Here is a 22,077-nt window from a genome sequence, read left to right as displayed (position 1 = left end):
CGGAAAAGCTACGAGCAGGGGGGAGCAATGTGTGCACTTAAAGCTCGCACAACGATAGCGGGATCACCAACATCCTCAACACGGCGGATTTCACAGCACATTGATTCATCAAACCAAGTTTATCTCCGTGCGATATCCAGCCCGCACGCCCCTCCCCCCCACAACCCCGCTCGCTTGTCCGACATCCAGTACTGGATGAGCAGAAATTTCCAACTGTTGGCCTTTACTGCAAAGGGAGATGGAGCAAAGAAGCAGGGAGGTCCTGCTACAACTGTACAGAGTATTAGTGAGGCCACACCTGGAGTACTGCGTGCAGTTTGAGTCTCCTTATTTAAGGAGGGATGGAAACATAGAAAATAGGTGCAGGAGTAGGCCATTCGGCCCTTCGAGCCTGCACCACCATTCAATATGATCATGGCTGATCATGCAACTTCAGTACCCCATTCCTGCTTTCTCTCCATACCCCCTGATCCCTTTAGCCGTAAGGGCCACATCTAACTCCCTTTTAAATATATCTAACGAACTGGCCTCAACAACTCTCCACAGGTTCACAATTCTCTGGGTGAAGATGTTTTTCCTCATCTCGGTCCTAAATGGCTTACCCCTTATCCTTAGACTGTGACCCCTGGTTCTGGACTTCCCCAACATCGGGGACATTCTTCCTGCATCTGACCTGTCTAAACCCGTCAGAATTTTATATGTTTCTATGAGATCCCCTCTCATTCTTCTAAATTCCAAGGAATATAAGCCTAGTCGATCCAGTCTTTCTTCATCTGTCAGTCCTGCCATCCCGGGAATCAGTCTGGTGAACCTTCACTGCACTCCCTCAATAGCAAGAATGTCCTTCCTCAGGTTAGGAGACCAAAACTGTATACAATATTCCAAGTGTGGACTCACCAAGGCCCTGTACAACTGCAGTAAGACCTCCCTGCTCCTATACTCAAATCCTCTCGCTATGAAGGCCAACATACCATTTGCCTTCTTCACCGCCTGCTGTACCTGCATGCCAACTTTCAATGACTGATGTACCATGACACCCAAGTCTCATTACTTCTCCCCTTTTCCTAATCATTCAGATAATAATCTGCCTTCCTGTTTTTGCCACCAAAGTGGATAACCACTTTGCATTGGAGGTAGTTCAGAAAAGGTTCACTCGGTTGATTCCGGAGATGAGGGGGTTGACTTATGAGGAAAGGTTGAGGAGGTTGGGCCTCTACTCATTGGAATTCAGAAGAATGAGAGGTGATCTTATTGAAACGTATAAGATTATGAGGGGGCTGGACAAGGTGGATGCAGAGAGGATGTTTCCACTGATGGGGGAGACTAGAACTAGGGGGCATGGTCTTCGAATAAGGGGCCGCCCATTTAAAACTGAGATGAGGAGGAATTTCTTCTCTCAGAGGGTTGTAAATCTGTGGAATTCTCTGCCCCAGAGAGCTGTGGAGGCTGGGACATTGAATATATTTAAGGTGGAGATAGACAGATTTTTGAGCGATAAGGGAGTGAAGGGTTATGGGGAGCGGGCGGGGAAGTGGAGCTGAGTCCATGATCGGATCAGCCATGATCGTATTAAATGGCTGAGCAGGCTCAAGGGGCCGAATGGCCGACTCCTGCTCCTATTTCTTATGTTCTTATGTAAATATTGCGAAGACCTAAGCCATTGTCTTCGGTCCCCACCACAACCATAAACTCACGGTGTTGTGAGGAGCTATCACCAGATAGGAAACGAGAGCAGGAACACTGGCTGAGCTACACTGGCTCCATCAGGCAACACCTCGAGCTTATAATGCTCATTGCTCCTCTTCAAAACCCTCCTCACTCCATCTCTGCAACCTCCTCCAGCCCCTACACCCCTCCCTATCTCTGTAACCTCCTCCAGCCCCTACACCCCTCCCTATCTCTGTAACCTCCTCCAGCCCCTACACCCCTCCCTATCTCTGTAACCTCCTCCAGCCCCCTACACCCCTCCCTATCTCTGTAACCTCCTCCAGCCCCTACAACCCTCCGTTTCTCTGTAACCTCCTCCAGCCCCTACACCCCTCCCTATCTCTGCTACCTCCTCCAGACTCTACACCCCTCCCTATCTCTGTAACCTCCTCCAGCCCCTACACCCCTCCCCATCTCTGTAACCTCCTCCAGCCCCTACACCCCTCCCTATGTCTGCAACCTCCTCCAGCCCCTACACCCCTCCCTATCTCTGTAACCCCCTCCAGCCCCTACACCCCTCCCTATCTCTGTAACCTCCTCCAGCCCCTACATCCCTCCCTATCTCTGTAACCTCCTCCAGACCCTACACCCCTCCCTAGCTCTGTAACCTCCTCCAGCCCCCTGCACCCCGCCCTATCTCTGTAACCCCCTCCAGCCCCTACACCCCTCCCTATCTCTGTAACCACCTCCAGCCCCTACACCCCTCCCTATCTCTGTAACCCCTAGCCCCTACACCCCTCCCTATCTCTGCTACCTCCTCCAGACTCTACACCCCTCCCTATCTCTGTAACCTCCTCCAGCCCCTACACCCCTCCCCATCTCTGTAACCTCCTCCAGCCCCTACACCCCTCCCCATCTCTGTAACCTCCTCCAGCCCCTACACCCCTCCCTATCTCTGTAACCACCTCCAGCCCCTACACCCCTCCCTATCTCTGTAACCCCTAGCCCCTACACCCCTCCCTATCTCTGCTACCTCCTCCAGACTCTACACCCCTCCCTATCTCTGCTACCTCCTCCAGCCCCTACACCCCTCCCTATCTCTGTAACCTCCTCCAGCCCCTACACCCCTCCCCATCTCTGTAACCTCCTCCAGCCCCTACACCCCTCCCCATCTCTGTAACCTCCTCCAGCCCCTACACCCCTCCCTATCTCTGTAAGCTCCTCCAGTCTCTACACCCCTCCCTATCTCTGTAACCCGCTCCAGCCCCACAACCCCCCGAGATCTCTGCGCTCCTCTAATTCTGCCCTCCTGACCATCCCGGATTATAATCGCTCCACCATCGGTGGCCGTGCCTTCTGTTGCCTGGGCCCCAAGCTCTGGAACTCCCTCCCTAAACCTCTCCGCCTCTCTCTCTCCATAAAACCTACCTCTTTGATCAAGCTTTTGTCCCTAATATCTCCTGATGTGGCTTGCTCTTGTTAAGCGCCTTGGAAAGTCTTACTGTGATAAAGTTGCTGTATAAACAACCACAACGTGTATTTATAAAGCGCCTTTAACGTAGTGAAACGTCCGAAGGTGCTTCACGGGATAGAAATTTGATAGGTGAGCAAAGGTTTGGTCAAAGACGGAGGTTTTAAGGAACGTCTTAAAGGAGGAGAGAGAGGCGGAGAGGTTTAGGGAGGGAGTTCCAGAGCTTGGGGCCCAGGCGACAGAAGGCACGGCCACCGATGGTTGAGCCAGAGATGTCCAAGAGGGCGGATTAAAAACTTCCCGACACGCACGATAAATGTATCAGTGCCCGGACACGAACGAGGGAAGAGGTGCAAGTCCCACCCACCGATGTGCCTGTTGGCTCCGTCAAGGTCGGCGAACTGGATGTAGTCCTCTCGGGCGTCAGCCCAGTACACACGATTGTTGACGTAGTCGAGGGTCAGCCCGTTGGGCCAGGTGATCCTGGTGTCTACCACCATACTCCGATTGGTGCCGTCCATTCCGATTCTGCCGATGTGAGGGTGGTCGCCCCAGTCTGACCAGTACAGGTACCTTGGGTCACAGGTCAGAGTTAATCAGCAGCGGGTACTTCCCAGTCCATCGCCCGCCCCACCAACCCTCCCCTACACCCCTTAACCCCTGACCCCCGCCCCAGACTGACCAGTACAGGTACCTTGGGTCACAGGTCAGAGTTAATCAGCAGCGGGTACATTCCAGTCCATCGCCCGCCCCACCGACCCTCCCCTACACCTCTTAACCCCTGACCCCCGCCCCAGACTGACCAGTACAGGTACCTTGGGTCACAGGTCAGAGTTAATCAGCAGCGGGTACTTCCCAGTCCATCGCCCGACAAACCGACCTCCCCTCGACCCCCTCGCCTCGCCCCCACAACGATCCTCCCCCGAACAATACAGATACCCTAGATTACAATTCTAAAACCAGAACGCTGCAATCTATTGCCTGACCACTCGACGCTCCACTGCCCTGAACACCCCCCTCAACCCACCCCACCCCACGATACTGATCCCTGGCCAGGGACGGTTTCTATGCCTGCGTGGTCCAGAAAGAAAGAACTTGCAGTTATATAACACCTGTCACAAACTCAAGGGAGAGGGCGAAAGCGAACGAGCGCGAGCGGGGGGCCTGTGAGAGAGAGCGAGAGAGAGCGGGGGCGCGCGAGAGAGGGAGTGGAGGGAGACGGGGAACGAGAGCAAGAGAGAGCGGGGGGCACGCGCGAGGGGGAGTCGAGAGAGACGGGGAGTGAGAGAGAGCAAGAGAGAGCGGGGGCGCGCGAGGGAGTGGAGGGAGACGGGGAACGAGAGAGAGCAAGAGAGAGCGGGGGGCACGCGAGAGAGAGCAAGAGAGAGTGGGGGCGCGCGCGAGGGAGACGGGGAACGAGAGAGAGCAAGAGAGAACGGGGGGCGCGCGCGAGGGAGTGGAGGGAGACGGGGAGTGAGAGAGAGCAAGAGAGAGCGGGGGCGCGCGCGAGAGGGAGTGGAGAGAGACGGGGAACGAGAGAGAGCAAGAGAGAGCGGGGGCGCGCGAGGGAGTGGAGGGAGACGGGGAACGAGAGAGAGAGCGGAGAGAGACGGGGAACGAGAGAGAGAGCGGAGGGAAACGGGGAACGAGAGAAAGAGCGGAGGGAGACGGGAAACGACAGAGAGCGCGGAGGGAGACGGGGAACGAGAGAGAGCGCGGAGGGAGACGGGGAACGAGAGAGAGAGCGGAGGGAGACGGGAAACGAGAGAGAGCGCGGAGGGAGGCGGGGAACGGGGGAGTACGAGAATGGAGGGAGGGGGAAGAGAGAGAGAGTGGAGGGAGGGGGGAGAGAGAGAGAGAGTGGAGGGAGGGGGGAGAGAGAGAGTGGAGGGAGGGGGGAGAGAGAGAGCGGAGGGGGACGGGGGAGTACGAGAATGGAGGGAGGGGGGAGAGAGAGAGTGGAGGGAGGGGGAGAGAGAGAGCGGAGAGGGACGGGGGAGTAAGAGAGTGGAGGGAGGGGGAGAGCGAGAGAGCGCGGAGGGGGACGGGGGAGTAAGAGAGCGGAGGGGGAGGGGGAGAGAGAGAGTGGAGGGGGAGGGGGGAGAGAGAGAGAGTGGAGGGGGACGGGGGAGTAAGAGAGTGGAGAGGGAGGGGGAATAAGAGAGTGGAGGGGGAGGGGGGAGTAAGAGAGTGGAGGGAGAGGGGGAGAGAAAGAGCGGAGGGGGAGGGGGGAAAGAGAGTGGAGGGGGACGGGGGAGTAAGAGAGTGGAGGGAGGGGGGAGAGAGAGAGTGGAGAGAGAGAGAGTGCGGAGGGGGACGGGGAACGAGAGAGAGCGCGGAGGGAGGGGGGAGAGAGAGAGTGGAGGGGGACGGGGAACGAGAGAGAGCGCGGAGGGAGGGGGGAGAGAGAGAGAGCGGAGGGGGACGGGGGAGTAAGAGAGTGGAGGGAGGGGGAGAGAGAGAGAGTGGAGGGAGGGGGGAGCGAGAGAGTGGAGGGAGGGGGGAGAGAGAGAGTGGAGGGGGACGGGGAACGAGAGAGAGCGCGGAGGGAGGGGGGGAGAGAGAGAGTGGAGGGGGACGGGGGAGTAAGAGAGTGGAGGGAGGGGGGAGAGAGAGCGGAGGGAGACGGGGAACGAGAGAGAGTGGAGGGAGGGGGGAGACAGAGAGCGGAGGGAGATGGGGAACAAGAGAGAGTGGAGGGAGGGGGGAGAGAGAGAGCGGAGGGAGGGGGGAGAGAGAGAGCGGAGGGAGGGGGGAGAGAGAGAGTGGAGGGAGGGGGGAGAGAGAGAGCGGAGGGAGGGGGGAGAGAGAGAGTGGAGGGAGGGGGGAGAGAGAGAGAGTGGAGGGAGGGGAGAGAGAGCGGAGGGAGATGGGGAACAAGAGAGAGTGGAGGGAGGGGGGAGAGAGAGAGCGGAGGGAGGGGGGAGAGAGAGAGTGGAGGGAGGGGGGAGAGAGAGAGCGGAGGGAGGGGGAAGAGAGAGAGTGGAGGGAGGGGGGAGAGAGAGAGAGTGGAGGGAGGGGAGAGAGAGCGGAGGGAGATGGGGAACAAGAGAGAGTGGAGGGAGGGTGAGTAAGAGAGTGGAGGGAGGGGGGAGAGAGAGCGGAGGGGGACGGGGGAGTAAGAGAGTGGAGGGAGCGGGGAGAGAGAGAGTGGAGGGGGACGTGGAGTAAGAGAGTGGAGGGAGGGGGGAGAGAGAGAGCGGAGGGAGGGGGGAGAGAGAGCGGAGGGAGGGGGGAGAGAGAGCGGAGGGAGGGGGGAGAGAGAGAGTGGAGGGGGACGGGGAGTAAGAGAGTGGAGGGAGGGGGGAGAGAGAGAGCGGAGGGGGACGGGGGAGTAGGGGGGAGAGAGAGAGCGCAGGGGGATGGGGAGTAAGAGAGCGGAGGGAGGGGGGAGGGAGAGAGCGGAGGGGGACGGGGAGTAAGAGAGCGGAGGGGGACGGGGAGGGAGAGAGTGGAGGGGGACGGGGAGTAAGAGAGCGGAGGGAGGGGGGAGGGAGAGAGTGGAGGGGGATGGGGGAGTAAGAGTGGAGGGAGATGGGGAACGAGAGAGAGAGTGGAGGGAGGGGGGAGAGAGCGGGGCAGTATAAAGACAGCTTACCCATTACGTACGTCGACTGCGAGAGCCCGCGGTTCCCGGAGCCCAGCGTTGACCAGCACGGTGCGATAGGCCCCATTCAGCTTCGATACCTCGATGGTGTCCCGTCCCTTGTCACACCAGTACAGGTTCCCCCCCACCCAGTCCACAGCCAGTCCGTCGGGGTTACTGAGGCCTGTGCGGTGTAGAACCTAGAGTGAAACACGGGGGGGAGGGGGAAGCACAGGTTACAGCACCGAACTCTGCAACCCGCTACACCCACAACAGGGTCAAGAGCAACCTGCACCTGTACAGCAATCCCGAGGTGCTTCATGGGAGCATAAATGAGACTACGTGGAACGATGTGTTCGGGGCCCGGGAGAGGCGAGGGCCCCAGGGGGCAGCACGGCCCAGCCCACACTGTGTGATATGTGCGCGCACTGGGTCCGTGCAGCAGAGCTGGTCTCCAGTCGTCCTGGTTAACCCTTGCCCCTGGACCAAGACCTCACTCTGTCAAGCCCCGTGTGGTGGCTGGTGTGCAACGGTCACCCCACGTTAAAACAATCCACCCACAGGCATCTTCCACCCTTCAGGATGTGGAATATTAGGTCCTTCACTGGAACACCTGTGAACTCATCCCTTTTTTTTAGCGTGGAAGCAAGCCATCCTCGCTTCGAGGGACCGCCTATGATGGTGATGAAAGGAGACAAAATTTGACACCGAGCCACACACAAGGAAAAATTAGGGGCAGGTGACCAAAAGCTGGGTCAAAGAGGGAGGTTTTAAGGAGCGTCTTGAAGGAGGAGAGAGGCGGAGAGGTTTAGCAGAGAGTCGGGATAAATGGGTCCTTTTCGGGTTGGAAATCGGTGGTTAGTGGTGTGCCACAGGGATCGGTGCTGGGACCACAACTGTTTACAATATACATAGATGACCTGGAGGAGGGGACAGAGTGTAGTGTAACAAAATTTGCAGATGACACAAAGATTAGTGGGAAAGCGGGTTGTGTAGAGGACACAGAGAGGCTGCAAAGAGATTTAGATAGGTTAAGCGAATGGGCTAAGGTTTGGCAGATGGAATACAATGTCGGAAAGTGTGAGGTCATCCACCTTGGGAAAAAAAAAAACAGTAAAAGGGAATATTATTTGAATGGGGAGAAATTACAACATGCTGCGGTGCAGAGGGACCTGGGGGTCCTTGTGCATGAATCCCAAAACATAGTTTGCAGGTGCAGCAGGTAATCAGGAAGGCGAATGGAATGGTGGCCTTCATTGCGAGAGGGATGGAGTACAAAGGCAGGGAGGTCCTGCTGCAACTGTACAGGGTATTGGTGAGGCCGCACCTGGAGTACTGCGTGCAGTTTTGGTCAGCTTACTTAAGGAAGGATATACTGGCTTTGGAGGGGGTACAGAGACGATTCACTAGGCTGATTCCGGAGATGAGGGGGTTACCTTATGATGATAGATTGAGTAGACTGGGTCTTTACTCGTTGGAGTTCAGAAGGATGAGGGGTGATCTTATAGAAACATTTAAAACAATGAAAGGGATAGACAAGATCGAGGCAGAGAGGCTGTTTCCACTGGTCGGGAAGACTAGAACTAGGGGGCACAGCCTCAAAATACCGGGGAGCCAATTTAAAACCGAGTTGAGAAGGAATTTCTTCTCCCAGAGGGTTGTGAATCTGTGGAATTCTCTGCCCAAGGAAGCAGTTGAGGCTAGCTCATTGAATGTATTCAAGTCACAGATAGATAGATTTTTAACCAATAAGGGAATTAAGGGTTATGGGGAGCGGGCGGGTAAGTGGAGCTGAGTCCACGGCCAGATCAGCCATGATCTTGTTGAATGGTGGAGCAGGCTCGAGGGGCTAGATGGCCTACTCCTGTTCCTAATTCTTATGTTCTTATGTTATGTAGGGAGGGAGTTCCAGAGCTTGGGGCCCAGGCGACAGAAGGCACAGCCACCGATGGTGGAGCGATTATAATCAGGGATGCTCAGGAGGGCATAATTAGAGGAGTCCAGACATCCCGGGGGGTTGTGGGGCTGGAGGAGGTTACAGAGATAGGGAGGAGTGTAGGGGCTGGAGGAGATTACAGAGATAGGGAGGGTATAGGGGCTGGAGGGGATTACAGAGATAGTGAGGGATTTGTAAACAAGGATGAGAATTTTGAAATTGAGGCGTTGCTTAACAGGGAGCCAATGTAGGTCAGCGAGCACAGGGTGGTGATGGGTGAGCGGGACTGGGTGCGAGTTAGGACACAGGGGCAGTGAGCACAGGGGGTGATGGGTGAGCGGGACTGGGTGCGAGTTAGGACACGGGGGCAGTGAGCACGGGGGGTGATGGGTGAGCGGGACTCGTTGCGAGTTAGGACACGGGGTCAGTGAGCACAGGGGGTGATGGGTGAGCGGGACTGGGTGCGAGTTAGGACACGGGGTCAGTGAGCACAAGGGGGGATGGGTGAGCGGGACTCGGTGCGAGTTAGGACACGGGGTCAGTGAGCACAGGGGGTGATGGGTGAGTGGGACTCGGTGCGAGTTAGGACACGGGGTCAGTGAGCACAGGGGGTGATGGGTGAGTGGGACTGGGTGCGAGTTAGGACAGGGGGTGATGGGTGAGCGGGACTCGGTGCGAGTTAGGACACGGGGTCAGCTGAGTTTTGGATCACCTCTAGTTTACGTTGGGTAGAATGTGGGAGGCCGGCCAGGAGTGCGTTGGAATAGTCAAGTCTGGAGGTAACGGGGGCACAGATGAGGGTTTCAGCAGCGGATGAGCTGAGGCAGGGGGCGGAGACGGGCGAGGCAAAGGATAAAATGGAACTGTGGATCAGGGCAGCTTGGAGATAGGGCGAGTCGGTGGGTGCTGAGGAACGCAGTTCATCCTGATAGCAAGTGATCAGGACGGCCAATGGGATCTTGGCCTTTATTGCAAAGGGGATGGAGTATAAAAGCAGGGAGGTCTTGCTCCAGTTATACAGGGTATTGGTGAGGCCACACCTGGAGTACTGCGTGCAGTTTTGGTCTCCGTATTTATGAAAGAATATACTTGCTTTGGAGGCAGTTCAGAGAAGGTTCACTCGGTTGATTCCGGGGATGAGGGGGTTGACTTATGAGGAAAGGTTGAGTAGGTTGGGCCTCTACTCATTGGAATTCAGAAGAATGAGAGGTGATCTTATGGAAACGTATAAGATTATGAGGGGGGCTCGACAAGGTGGATGCAGAGAGGATGTTTCCACTGATGGGGGAGACTAGAACTAGGGGGCATGGTCTTAGAATAAGGGGCCACCCATTTAAAACTGAGATGAGGAGGAATTTCTTCTCTCAGAGGGTTGTAAATCTGTGGAATTCTCTGCCCCAGAGAGCTGTGGGGGCTGGGACATTGAATATATTTAAGGCAGGAGATAGACAGATTTTTGAGCGATAAGGGAGTGAAGGGTTATGGGGAGCGGGCGGGGAAGTGGAGCTGAGTCCATGATCGGATCAGCAATGATCGTATTAAATGGCGGAGCAGGCTCGAGGGGCCGAATGGCCGACTCCTGCTCCTATTTCTTATCCTCACCTCAACATTACTGCCGTTGAGGTGCATCCTACGTATCATGCTGCCCTGGGTGGTGACATCTGTCCAGTAAATGTGCTGCTCCCTGTAGTCGAAGTCCAGCGCTACAGCGTTATTTAAACCCTGGAACAAAAAGACACAGCAGAGTCAGTACCAGACGCTCGGTCCCAGAGAGAGCGAACATCAGACCTGTACTGGAAAATAGAAAAGAACTTTACATTTATATAGCGCCTTTCACGACCACCGGACGTCCCAAAGCGCTTCACAGCCAATGAAATACTTTTTGGAGTGTAGTGACTGTTGTGATGTAGTGAACGCCAATTTGCGCACAGCAAGCTCCCACACACAGCCAATGTGATAATGACCCAGATCAGCGGTTTACTGATGTTGGTTTAGGGGCAAATATTGGCCCCGGGACACGCTGCTCTTCTTCCAATCGTGGCCACGCGATCTTTCACATACTCCTCAGGGGGCAGACAGGGCCTTGGTTTAACAGGTAGGGCTACAAAAGAATAAAAACTCTGCGGCCCATTAAGAGAGGCAGAAGGTCATGGGTTCGAACGGCCACTGTACAGATTCGAGCACAAAATCCAGGCTGACATTCCCGGTGCCAGTACTGAGGGAGCGCCGCACTGTCGGAGGGGCAGTACTGAGGGAGCGCCGCACTGTCGGAGGGACAGTACTGAGGGAGCGCCGTACTGTTGGAGGGGCAGTACTGAGGGAGCTCCATGCTGCGCTGTCGGAGGGGCAGTATTGAGGGAGAGCCGCACTGTCGGAGGGGCAGTATTGAGGGAGAGCCGCACTGTCGGAGGGGCAGTACTGAGGGAGCGCCGCACTGTCGGAGGGACAGTACTGAGGGAGCGCCGCACTGTCGGAGGGGCAGTACTGAGGGAGCGCCGCACTGTCGGAGGGGCGGTACTGAGGGAGCGCCGTACTGTTGGAGGGGCAGTACTGAGGGAGCTCCGTGCTGCGCTGTCGGAGGGGCAGTATTGAGGGAGAGCCGCACTGTCGGAGGGGCAGTACTGAGGGAGAGCCGCACTGTCGGAGGGGCAGTACTGAGGGAGCTCCGCACTGTCGGAGGGGCAGTACTGAGGGAGCGCCATACTGCGCTGTCGGAGGGGCAGTATTGAGGGAGCGCCGTGCTGCGCTGTCGGAGGGGCAGTGCTGAGGGAGCGCCGCACTGTCGGAGGGGCGGTACTGAGGGAGCGCCATACTGCGCTGTCGGAGGGGCAGTATTGAGGGAGCGCCGTGCTGCGCTGTCGGAGGGGCAGTACTGAGGGAGCGCCGCACTGTCGGAAGGGCAGTACTGAGGGAGCGCCGCACTGTGCTGTCGGAGGGGCAGTACTGAGGGAGCGCCGTACTGCACTGTCGGAGGGGCGGTACTGAGGGAGCGCCGCACTGTCGGAGGGGCGGTACTGAGGGAGCGCCGCACTGTCGGAGGGGCGGTACCGAGGGAGCGCCGCACTGTCGGAGGGGCGGTACCGAGGGAGCACTGTACTGCACTGTCGGAGGGGCAGTACTGAGGGAGTGCCGTACTGTCGGAGGGGCAGTACTGTCGGAGGGGCAGTACTGAGGGAGCGCCGTACTGCACTGTCAGAGGGGCAGTACTGAGGGAGCGTTACACTGCCAATGACGTACCGTAATTTGAATGGGATGTAAAAGATCCCATGGCCCACTATTTGGAAGAAGAGCAGGGGGAGTTCTCCCCGGTGTCCTGGGGCCAATATTTGTCCATTAACCAACATCACTAAAACAGATGATCTGGGTCATCATCACGTCGCTGTGTGTGGGAGCTTGCTGTGCGCAAATTGGCGTTTCCCACATTACAACAGTGACTGCACTCCAGAAAAAGTACTTCATTGGCTGTGAGGCGCTTTGGGACGTCCGGAGGAGGTGAAATGCGCTATACAAGTGCAACTTATTTATTTTTAACCCATGAAAGCTGTTGAACCTCACCTGTTTCAGCAGCGTGTAGTTGGAGCCATCGAGATTCAGCTTTCTCAGGTAGTAACGATTGGCAAATATCAGGAAGGCTTCATCGTCTAGATACAGAAAAGAGATGGACCTCCGTTAGGGTCACCTGAATCAAAGGACGCGAAGCCAAGACATTTCCCGTTCCATCGCGATGGATAAACCACTCCGAAACCTGCGCACACACACAGTGTCGCTTATTACCGACCAGCTCACTACCGACGAGAGAATGCAACAACTCGCATTTATATAGCCCGAGGCGTCCCACAGGAGCGCAAATCAGACAAAAATTTGACACCGAGCCACTTAAGGAGATATTAGGGATAGGTGACTAAAAGCTGGGTCACAGAGGGAGGTTTTAAGGAGCGTCTTGAAGGAGGAGAGAGAGGCGGAGAGGTTTAGGGAGGGAGATCCAGAGCTTGGGGCCAAGGCAACAGAAAACACGGCCACCGATGGTGGAGCGATTATAATCAGGGATGGTCAGGAGGGCAGAATAAGAGGAGTGCAGACATCTCTGGGGGGTTGTGGGGCTGGAGGAGGTTACAGAGATAGGGAGGGGTGTAGGGGCTGGAGGTTACAGAGATAGGGAGGGGTATCGGGGCTGGAGATTACAGAGATAGGGAGGGGTGCAGGGGCTGGAGGTTACAGAGATAGGGAGGTGTGTAGGGGCTGGAGGTTACAGAGATAGGGAGGGGTGTAGGGGCTGGACGAGGATACAGAGATAGGGAGGGGTGTAGGTGGTTGGAGGAGGTTACAGAGATAGGGAGGGGTGTAGGGAGCTGGAGGAGGTTACAGAGATAGGGAGGGGTGTAGGGGCTGGAGGAGATTACAGAGATAGGGAGGGGTGTAGGGGCTGGAGGAGGTTACAGAGATAGGGAGGGGGCGAGGAGGCCATGGAGGGATTTGTAAACAAGGATGAAAATTTTGAAATCGAGACGTTGCTTAACCAGGAGCCAATGTAGGTCAGCGAGCACATAGGGTGATGGGTGAACGGGACTGGGTGCGAGTTAGGACACGGGGTCAGTGAGCACAGAGGGAGATGGGTGAGCGGGACTCGGTGCGAGTTAGGACACGGGGTCAGTGAGCACATAGGGTGATGGGTGAACGGGACTGGGTGCGAGTTAGGACACGGGGTCAGTGAGCACAGAGGGAGATGGGTGAGCGGGACTCGGTGCGAGTTAGGACACGGGGTCAGTGAGCACATAGGGTGATGGGTGAACGGGACTGGGTGCGAGTTAGGACACGGGGTCAGTGAGCACAGAGGGAGATGGGTGAGCAGGACTCGGTGCGAGTTAGGACACGGGGGCAGCCGAGTTTTGGATCACCTCTAGTTTACGTGGGGTAGAATGTGGGAGGCCGGCCAGGAGTGTGTTGGAATAGTCAAGTCTGGAGGTAACGGGGGCACGGATGAGGGTTTCAGCAGCGGATGAGCTGAGGCAAAATCCACTGGAACTGGGATACCATCCGAGCGCTATCACATGTCGATGAGGCCTCATGTACCCAGGTTCTTAACAAATTTCCTTCCCTTGTTGAGCCAGGCATTGGAAACTTTTCCGGGGCGAAGGTGCGGACCCACTTGGTCCCAGAGGCACGACCCATTCACCACAAGGCGCGAGCGGTACCTCACATGATGAGGGAGAGAGTGGAAATCGAGCTGGGCATCATCTCCCCAGTGGATTCAGCGAGTGGGCCAGCCCGATTGTTCCAGTACTCAAAAGTGATGGCACAGTCAGGATTTGCGGCGGTTATAAAGTAACTATTAATCGTTTCTCGCTATAGGATCAATACCCACTTCCTAAGGCAGACGACCTATTTGCGACGCTGGCAGGAGGCAAGACGTTCACCAAGCTCGACCTGACTTCAGCCTACATGACGCAGGAGCTGGAGGAGTCTTCGAAGGGCCTCACCTGCATCAACACGCACAAGGGACTGTTCATCTACAACAGATGCCCGTTTGGAATTCGGTCGGCTGCAGCGATCTTCCAGAGAAACATGGAGTGCCTACTCAAGTCGGTACCACACACGGTGGTCTTTCAGGGCGACATATTGGTCACGGGTCGGGACACTGCCGAGCACCTACAAAACCTGGAGGAGGTCCTCCAGCGACTGGATCACGTAGGGCTGCGGCTGAAGAGGTCGAAATGCGTCTTCATGGCAACAGAAGTGGAGTTTTTGGGGAGAAAGATCGCGGTGGAAGGCATTCAGCCCACAGACGCCAAGACAGAGGCTATCAGGAACACGCCCAGGCCACAGAATGTCACGGAGCTGCGGTCGTTCCTGGGACTCCTCAATTATTTTGGTAACTTCCTACCGGGGTTAAGCACCCTCTTAGAGCCCCTACATGTGTTATTGCGTAAAGGTGAGAACTGGGTATGGGGAAAAAAACAAGTAATTGCTTTTGAGAAAGCCAGAAACATTTTATGCTCCAAAAGCTGCTTGTATTGTATAACCCGTGTAAAAGACTTGTGCTAGCATGTGATGTGTCGTCGTACGGAGTCGGGTGTGTATTATAACAAGCTAACGTTGCGGGGAAGTTGCAACCTGTCGCCTATGTTTCTAGGAGCTTGTCTAAGGCCGAGAGGGCCAACAGCATGATTGAGGAAGAGGCATTAGCGTGTGTGTTTTTCTTTCATAGGGTTCCTATCTTCTATTTTTTCTCTAAGTCTCTTTCTTTTCTTTTCTTATTTTCTTTTCTTCTAGAGAGATAGTATTACAAGGGGATAAATAATAATGCCTCAGCCCGCATACAAAGGTGGGCACTCGCGCTATCAGCGTATAACTATACCATCCGCCACAGGCCAGGCACCGAGAACTGTGCGGATGCTCTCAGTCGGCTACCATTGCCCACCACGGGGGTGGAAATGGCGCAGCCTGCAAACTTGTTGATGGTGGCGCAGCCCGCAGACTTGTTGATGGTCATGGAAGCGTTTGAAAATGATAAATCACCTGTCGCGGCCCGCCAGATTAGGACTTGGACCAGCCAAGATCCTCTGCAGTCCCTAGTAAAAAACTGTGCACTGCATGGGAGCTGGGCCAGCATCCCCGTTGAAATGCAAGAGCTAATCAAGCTGTTCCAGCGGCGAAAGGATGAGCTGTCCATTCAGGCAAACTGACTGTTGTAGGGTAACCGCGTAGTGCTACCAAAAAAGGGCAGGGAGACGTTCATCTCGGATCTCTACAGCACACACCCGGGTACAGTAATGATGAAAGCGATAGCCAGATCCCACGTGTGGTGGCCTGGTATCTACTCTGACTTAGAGTCCTGTGTACGGCAATGCAGCGTGTGTGCTCAGTTGAGCAACGCGCCCAGAGAGGCACCACTAAGTTTGTGGTCCTGGCCCTCCAGACCATGGTCGAGGATCCATGTCGACTATGCGGGCCTGTTTCTCAGTCAAAAGTTCCTGGTGGTGGTGGATGCTTTTTCAAAATGGATTGAATGTGAAATAATGTCGGGAAGCACCGCCACCGCCACCATTGAAAGCCTGAGGGCCATGTTTGCCACCCACGGCCTGCCTGACATACTGGTCAGTGACAACGGGCCATGTTTCACCAGTGCCGAATTTAAAGAATTCATGACCCGCAATGGGATCAAACATGTCACCTCAACCCCGTTTAAACCAGCCTCCAATGGGCAGGCAGAGCGGGCAGTACAAACCATCAAACAGAGCCTTAAACAAGTCACAGAAGGCTCACTCCAAACCCGCCTGTCCCGAGTACTGCTCAGCTACCGCACGAGACCCCACTCGCTCACAGGGGCGCCCCCGGCTGAGCTACTCATGAAAAGGACACTTAAAACCAGACTCTCGCTGGTTCACCCCAACCTGCATGATCAGGTAGAGAGCAGGCGGCAGCAACAAAATGTAAACGATGGTCGCGCCACTGTGTCACGGGAAATTGATCTGAATGACCCTGTGTATGTGCTAAACTATGGACATGGTCCCAAGTGGATCGCAGGCACGGTGATAGCTAAAGAAGGGGATAGGGTGTTGTAGTCAAACTAGACAATGGACACATTTGCAGAAAGCACCTGGACCAAACGAGGCTGCGGTTCACAGACTGCCCTGAACAACCCACAGCAGACACCACCTTTTTCGAGCCCACAACACACACCCAAAGGATCAGCGACACCGCACCGGACCAGGAAATCGAACCCATCACACTCTGCAAGGCCAGGCTCACCCAGCAGCCCTGCAGGGCCAACAACACGCCAGCCCAGCGAGGGCACAGCCAACACACCAGAACAGACATTTGTACCGAGGCGGTCCACCAGGGAAAGAAAGGCTCCCGACCGCCTCACCTTGTAAATAGTTTTCACTTTGACTTTGTGGGGGAGTGATGTTGTGTATCTGTAAAGCATGCACTCCCATGTTCTGCCACCAGGGAGCGCGTCCCAAAGGATACCAGCATTCCTTGGGAGCACTGTATATAAGCCGGCCCCCTAAGGCCTGTTCCTCACTCTGGAGTGTCTTAATAAAGACTGAGGTCACTGTTACTTTAACCTCCCCGTGTGCAGTCTCACCTGTGTTAGGAACACAATACTGCGGGATATGTGGCCGGAAGCTCATTTCAGGGTCAAATATGGCACCCAGGTCGTGACCAGTCTGGTTCAGCCTCGGACAGGAGCTCGGGAGAGGGAGGGAGTCGGGAGCTCGGGAACGGAGTTTGTGGCGGGGACCGGAAATGATGGAGCTCGAAGCAGGGAGACTCCCAGGGGCAGGGGAGTGTTGCATCAGGCACAGCCGAGCACTTGATAAACTGACAGCCCCGTTACTTAAAAACATTTGAGCTAATTCGCTAACCTGCTGTTGGTGAACCCAGGCAGCACAACAAAGGGAAGCAGAGTTGAACAGCCTTAAGCTCGAAAAACCACAACGATTGCTGGGGCACTGTGATTAAGAGGCAGTTAATAAGAGGCTGGGTTCTGAAACCGCTCAGACACACGCACCCTCGGGAACCGACTGGTGCACTTACAAAATTAAAAAGCCAAGTGTGGGAGGGAAGAGGGGACAGGAATTGTAGAAAGAGCACGAGTAATTCTCTCCCACAGAGAGTTGTTGAGGCCAGTTCAAAAGGGAGTTAGATGCGGCCCTTACGGCTAAAAGGATCAAGGGGTATGGAGAGAAAGCAGGAATGGGGTACTGAGGGAATGATCAGCCATGATCATATTGAATGGTGGTGCAGGCTCGAAGGGCCGAATGGCCTACTCCTGCACCTATTTTCTATGTTTCTATGTCTGTTCTTTCGGTCTGTCTGTCTGCAGAAATAAATAACGGCAAAAAGCATTTTCATTATTGTGCGATGTGGCGCGATCTGCAGCCCTCCCTCAGTACCGCCCCTCCGACAGTGCGGGGCTCCCTCAGTACTGCCCCTCCGACAGTGCGGGGCTCCCTCAGTACTGCCCCTCCGACAGTGCGGTGCTCCCTCAGTACTGCCCCTCCGACAGTGCGGCGCTCTCTCAGTACTGCCCCTCCGACAGTGCGGCACACCCTCAGTACCGCCCCTCCGACAGTGCGGGACTCCCTCAGTACCGCCCCTCCGACAGTGCGGCGCTCCCTCAGTACCGCCCCTCCGACAGTGCGGCGCTCCCTCAGTACTGCCCCTCCGACAGTGCGGGACTCCCTCAGTACCGCCCCTCCGACAGTGCGGGACTCCCTCAGTACCGCCCCTCCGACAGTGCGGCGCTCCCTCAGTACCGCCCCTCCGACAGTGCGGCGCTCCCTCAGTACTGCCCCTCCGACAGTGCGGGACTCCCTCAGTACCGCCCCTCCGACAGTGCGGCGCTCCCTCAGTACCGCCCCTCCGACAGTGCGGTGCTCCCTCAGTACTGCCCCTCCGACAGTGCGACGCTCCCTCAGTACTGCCCCTCCGACAGTGCGGCACTCCCTCAGTACTGCCCCTCCGACAGTGCGGCACACCCTCAGTACCGCCCCTCCGACAGTGCGGCGCTCCCTCAGCACCGCCCCTCCGACAGTGCGGCGCTCCTTCAGCACAGCCCCTCCGACAGTGCGGCGCTCCCTCAGTACCGCCCCTCCGACAGTGCGGCGCTCCCTCAGTACCGCCCCTCCGACAGTGCGGCACTCCCTCAGTACTGCCCCTCCGACAGTGCGGCACTCCCTCAGTACTGCCCCTCCGACAGTGCAGCGCTCCCTCAGTACTGCCCCTCCGACAGTGCGGCGCTCCCTCAGTACTGCCCCTCCGACAGTGCGGCACTCAGTCAGTACCGCCCCTCCGACAGTGCGGCGCTCCCTCAGTACCACCCCTCCGACAGTGCGGCGCTCCCTCAGTACTGCCCCTCCGACAGTGCGGCGCTCCCTCAGTCCTGCCCCTCCGACAGTGCGGCGCTCACTCAGTATTGCCCCTCCGACAGTGCGCCGCTCCCTCAGTCCTGCCCCTCCGACAGTGCAGTGCTCCCTCAGTACTGCCCCTCCGACAGTGCGGCGCTCCCTTAGCACCGCCACAAATGTAACCGCCTCAGGAGCAGGGGGCGGGCGGGGTGGGTTGAACGGCCTCCTGCTGTTCCTGACGCAAGTCAGCGAGCACAGTGGGTGATGGGTGAGTGGGACTCGGTGCTAGTTGGGACACGGGGACAGTGAGCACAGGGGGTGATGGGTGAGCGGGACTCGGTGCGAGTTAGGATACGGGGCAGTGAGCACAGGGGGTGATGGGTGAGTGGGACTGGGTGTGAGTTAGGACACGGGGTCAGTGAGCACAGGGGGTGATGGGTGAGTGGGACTCGGTGTGAGTTAGGACACGGGGTCAGTGAGCACAGGGGGTGATGGGTGAGTGGGACTCGGTGTGAGTTAGGACACGGGGTCAGTGAGCACAGCGGGTGATGGGTGAGCGGGACTCGGTGCGAGTTAGGACACGGGGTCAGTGAGCACAGGGGGTGATGGGTGAGTGGGACTGGGTGTGAGTTAGGACACGGGGGCAGTGAGCACAGGGGGTGATGGGTGAGTGGGACTGGGTGCGAGTTAGGACACGGGGTCAGTGAGCACAGGGGGTGATGGGTGAGCGGGACTGGGTGTGAGTTAGGACACGGGAGTGATGGGAGAGCGGGACTTGGTGCGAGTTAGGACACGGGGGCAGTGAGCACTGGGTGTGATGGGTGAGTGGGACTCGGTGCGAGTTAGGACACGGGGGTGATGGGGAGCGGGACGCTGCGAGTTAGGACACGGGGGTGATGGGGAGCGGGACGCTGCGAGTTAGGACACGGGGGTGATGGGGAGCGGGACTCGCTGCGAGTTAGGACACGGGGTCAGTGAGCACAGCGGGTGATGGGTGAGTGGGACTCGGTGCGAGTTAGGACACGGGGGTGATGGTGAGTGGGACTCGGTGCGAGTTAGGACACGGGGGTGATGGTGAGTGGGACTCGGTGCGAGTTAGGACACGGGGGTGATGGGTGAGTGGGACTCGGTGCGAGTTAGGACACGGGGGTGATGGTGAGTGGGACTCGCTGTGAGTTAGGACACGGGGGTGATGGGTGAGTGGGACTCGGTGCGAGTTAGGACACGGGGGTGATGGGTGAGTGGGACTCGCTGCGAGTTAGGACACGGGGGTGATGGGTGAGTGGGACTCGCTGTGAGTTAGGACACGGGGGTGATGGTGAGTGGGACTCGGTGCGAGTTAGGACACGGGGGTGATGGGGAGCGGGACGCTGCGAGTTAGGACACGGGGGTGATGGGTGAGTGGGACTCGGTGCGAGTTAGGACACGGGGGCAGTGAGCTCAGGGGGTGATGGGTGAGTGGGACTCGCTGTGAGTTAGGACACGGGGTCAGTGAGCACAGCGGGTGATGGGTGAGCGGGACTCGGTGTGAGTTAGGACACGGGGGCAGTGAGCACAGGGGGTGATGGGTGAGTGGGACTCAGTGCGAGTTAGGACACGGGGGCAGTGAGCACAGGGGGTGATGGGTGAGTGGGACTGGGTGTGAGTTAGGACACGGGGTCAGTGAGCACAGGGGGTGATGGGTGAGAGGGACTGGGTGCGAGTTAGGACACGGGGTCAGTGAGCACAGGGGGTGATGGGTGAGTGGGACTGGGTGTGAGTTAGGACACGGGGTCAGTGAGCACAGGGGGTGATGGGTGAGTGGGACTGGGTGTGAGTTAGGACACGGGGTCAGTGAGCACAGGGGGTGATGGGGAGCGGGACGCTGCGAGTTAGCACACGGTTACCTGAGGTGGTCTTGCAGCTGGTCGGGTCCGTGGTCCTCAGCACGTAGCCCGCGGAGCAGCTGCAGCGGTAGCTGCCGAAGGTGTTGAAGCAGAACTGGCTGCAGGGGTAGGTGGTCGAGCACTCGTCCAGGTCCACGCACGTCTTGCCATCGTCCTTCAGCCGGAATCCTGGCCGGCACCTGCACTGGAGACACGGGACAGCGGGAGTGGAAAGGAGCACCCGTTACACATCCGTGCTGCACAGCAGGATCCCACTGGGCCCATCGTTGCCCGTGCTGTGCCGGCTCTGTGACAGAGCGACCCAATCAGTCCCACTCCCCCCCTGCCCTTTCCCCCACAGCCCTGTGAATTTTTCCCCTTCCAGTATTTACCCAATTCCCGGTTTGAAAGTCACGATTGAATCTGCTCCCACCGCCCTTTCAGGCAGCGCGTTCCCGATCACAACAACTCGCTGCGTAAACACATTCTCCCCATCTCCCCCTCTGGTTCCATCGCCGATTATCGTCAATCTGTGTCCCTCTGGTTACCCCACCCTCCTGCCCCCGGGGAACAGTTTCTCCCCGATCTACTCCATCAAAACCCCTCCTGATCCTGAACCCCTCTATTAAATCTCCCCCTTAACCTTCTCTGCTCCAAGGAGAACAACCCCAGCTTCTCCAGTCTCCCCACATCACTGATGTCCCTCATCCCCCTGGGACCATTCTGGTGTTAGCTGTGATTCAGAAGGTTGTGGGTTCAAGTCCCACAACACGGACCTCCTCCTGTCTCTAATGTAACAAGCTCAAGGGGCTGAACGGCCTCCTCCTGTTCCTAATGTAACAGGCTCGAGGGGCTGAACAGCCTCCTCCTGTCTCTAATGTAACAGGCTCAAGGGGCTGAACGGCCTCCTCCTGTTCCTAATGTAACAGGCTCGAGGGGCTGAATGGCCCCCTCCTGTTCCTAATGTAACAGGCTCGAGGGGCTGAACGGCCTCCTCCTGTTCCTAATGTAACAGGCTCGAGGAGCTGAATGGCCTCCTCCTGTTCCTAATGTAACAGGCTCGAGGGGCTGAATGGCCTCCTGTTCCTAATGTAACAGGCTCGAGGGGCTGAATGGCCCCCTCCTGTTCCTAATGTAACAGGCTCGAGGGGCTGAATGGCCTCCTCCTGTTCCTAATGTAACAGGCTCGAGGGGCTGAATGGCCTCCTCCTGTTCCTAATGTAACAGGCTCAAGGGGCTGAACGTCCTCCTGTTCCTAATGTAACAGGCTCGAGGGGCTGAACGGCCTCCTGTTCCTAATGTAACAGGCTCGAGGGGCTGAACAGCCTCCTCCTGTACCTAATGTAACAGGCTCGAGGGGCTGAACGGCCTCCTCCTGTTCCTAATGTAACAGGCTCGAGGGGCTGAATGGCCTCCTCCTGTTCCTAATGTAACAGGCTCGAGGGGCTGAATGGCCTCCTCCTGTTCCTAATGTAACAGACTCGAGGGGCTGAATGGCCTCCTCCTGTTCCTAATGTAACAGGCTCGAGGGGCTGAATGGCCTCCTCCTGTTCCTAATGTAACAGGCTCGAGGGGCTGAATGGTCTCCTCCTGTTCCTAATGTAACAGGCTCGAGGGGCTGAACGGCCTCCTCCTGTTCCTAATGTAACAGGATCGAGGGGCTGAACGGCCTCCTCCTGTTCCTAATGTAACAGGCTCGAGGGGCTGAATGGCCTCCT

General features: G+C 57.1%; 1 protein-coding gene across 1 annotated transcript in view; it reads right to left on the bottom strand.

The window, feature by feature from the left end:
* Positions 1-22,077, bottom strand: part of LOC139241096 (low-density lipoprotein receptor-related protein 1-like) — a 440,653-nt gene that overhangs the window by 83,729 nt on the left and 334,847 nt on the right. The window contains 5 exon segments of the mRNA XM_070869785.1: positions 3,486-3,691; positions 6,717-6,904; positions 10,243-10,362; positions 12,196-12,281; positions 20,381-20,564. Coding sequence (XP_070725886.1) covers positions 3,486-3,691; positions 6,717-6,904; positions 10,243-10,362; positions 12,196-12,281; positions 20,381-20,564 — 784 coding nt within the window.

The sequence above is a fragment of the Pristiophorus japonicus genome, chromosome Y (genome assembly GCF_044704955.1).
Source record: "Pristiophorus japonicus isolate sPriJap1 chromosome Y, sPriJap1.hap1, whole genome shotgun sequence".
Classification (NCBI taxonomy): Eukaryota; Metazoa; Chordata; class Chondrichthyes; family Pristiophoridae; genus Pristiophorus; species Pristiophorus japonicus.
The sequence above is the reverse complement of the archived record's forward strand: the minus strand, read 5'-3'. Positions and strand labels throughout refer to the sequence as shown.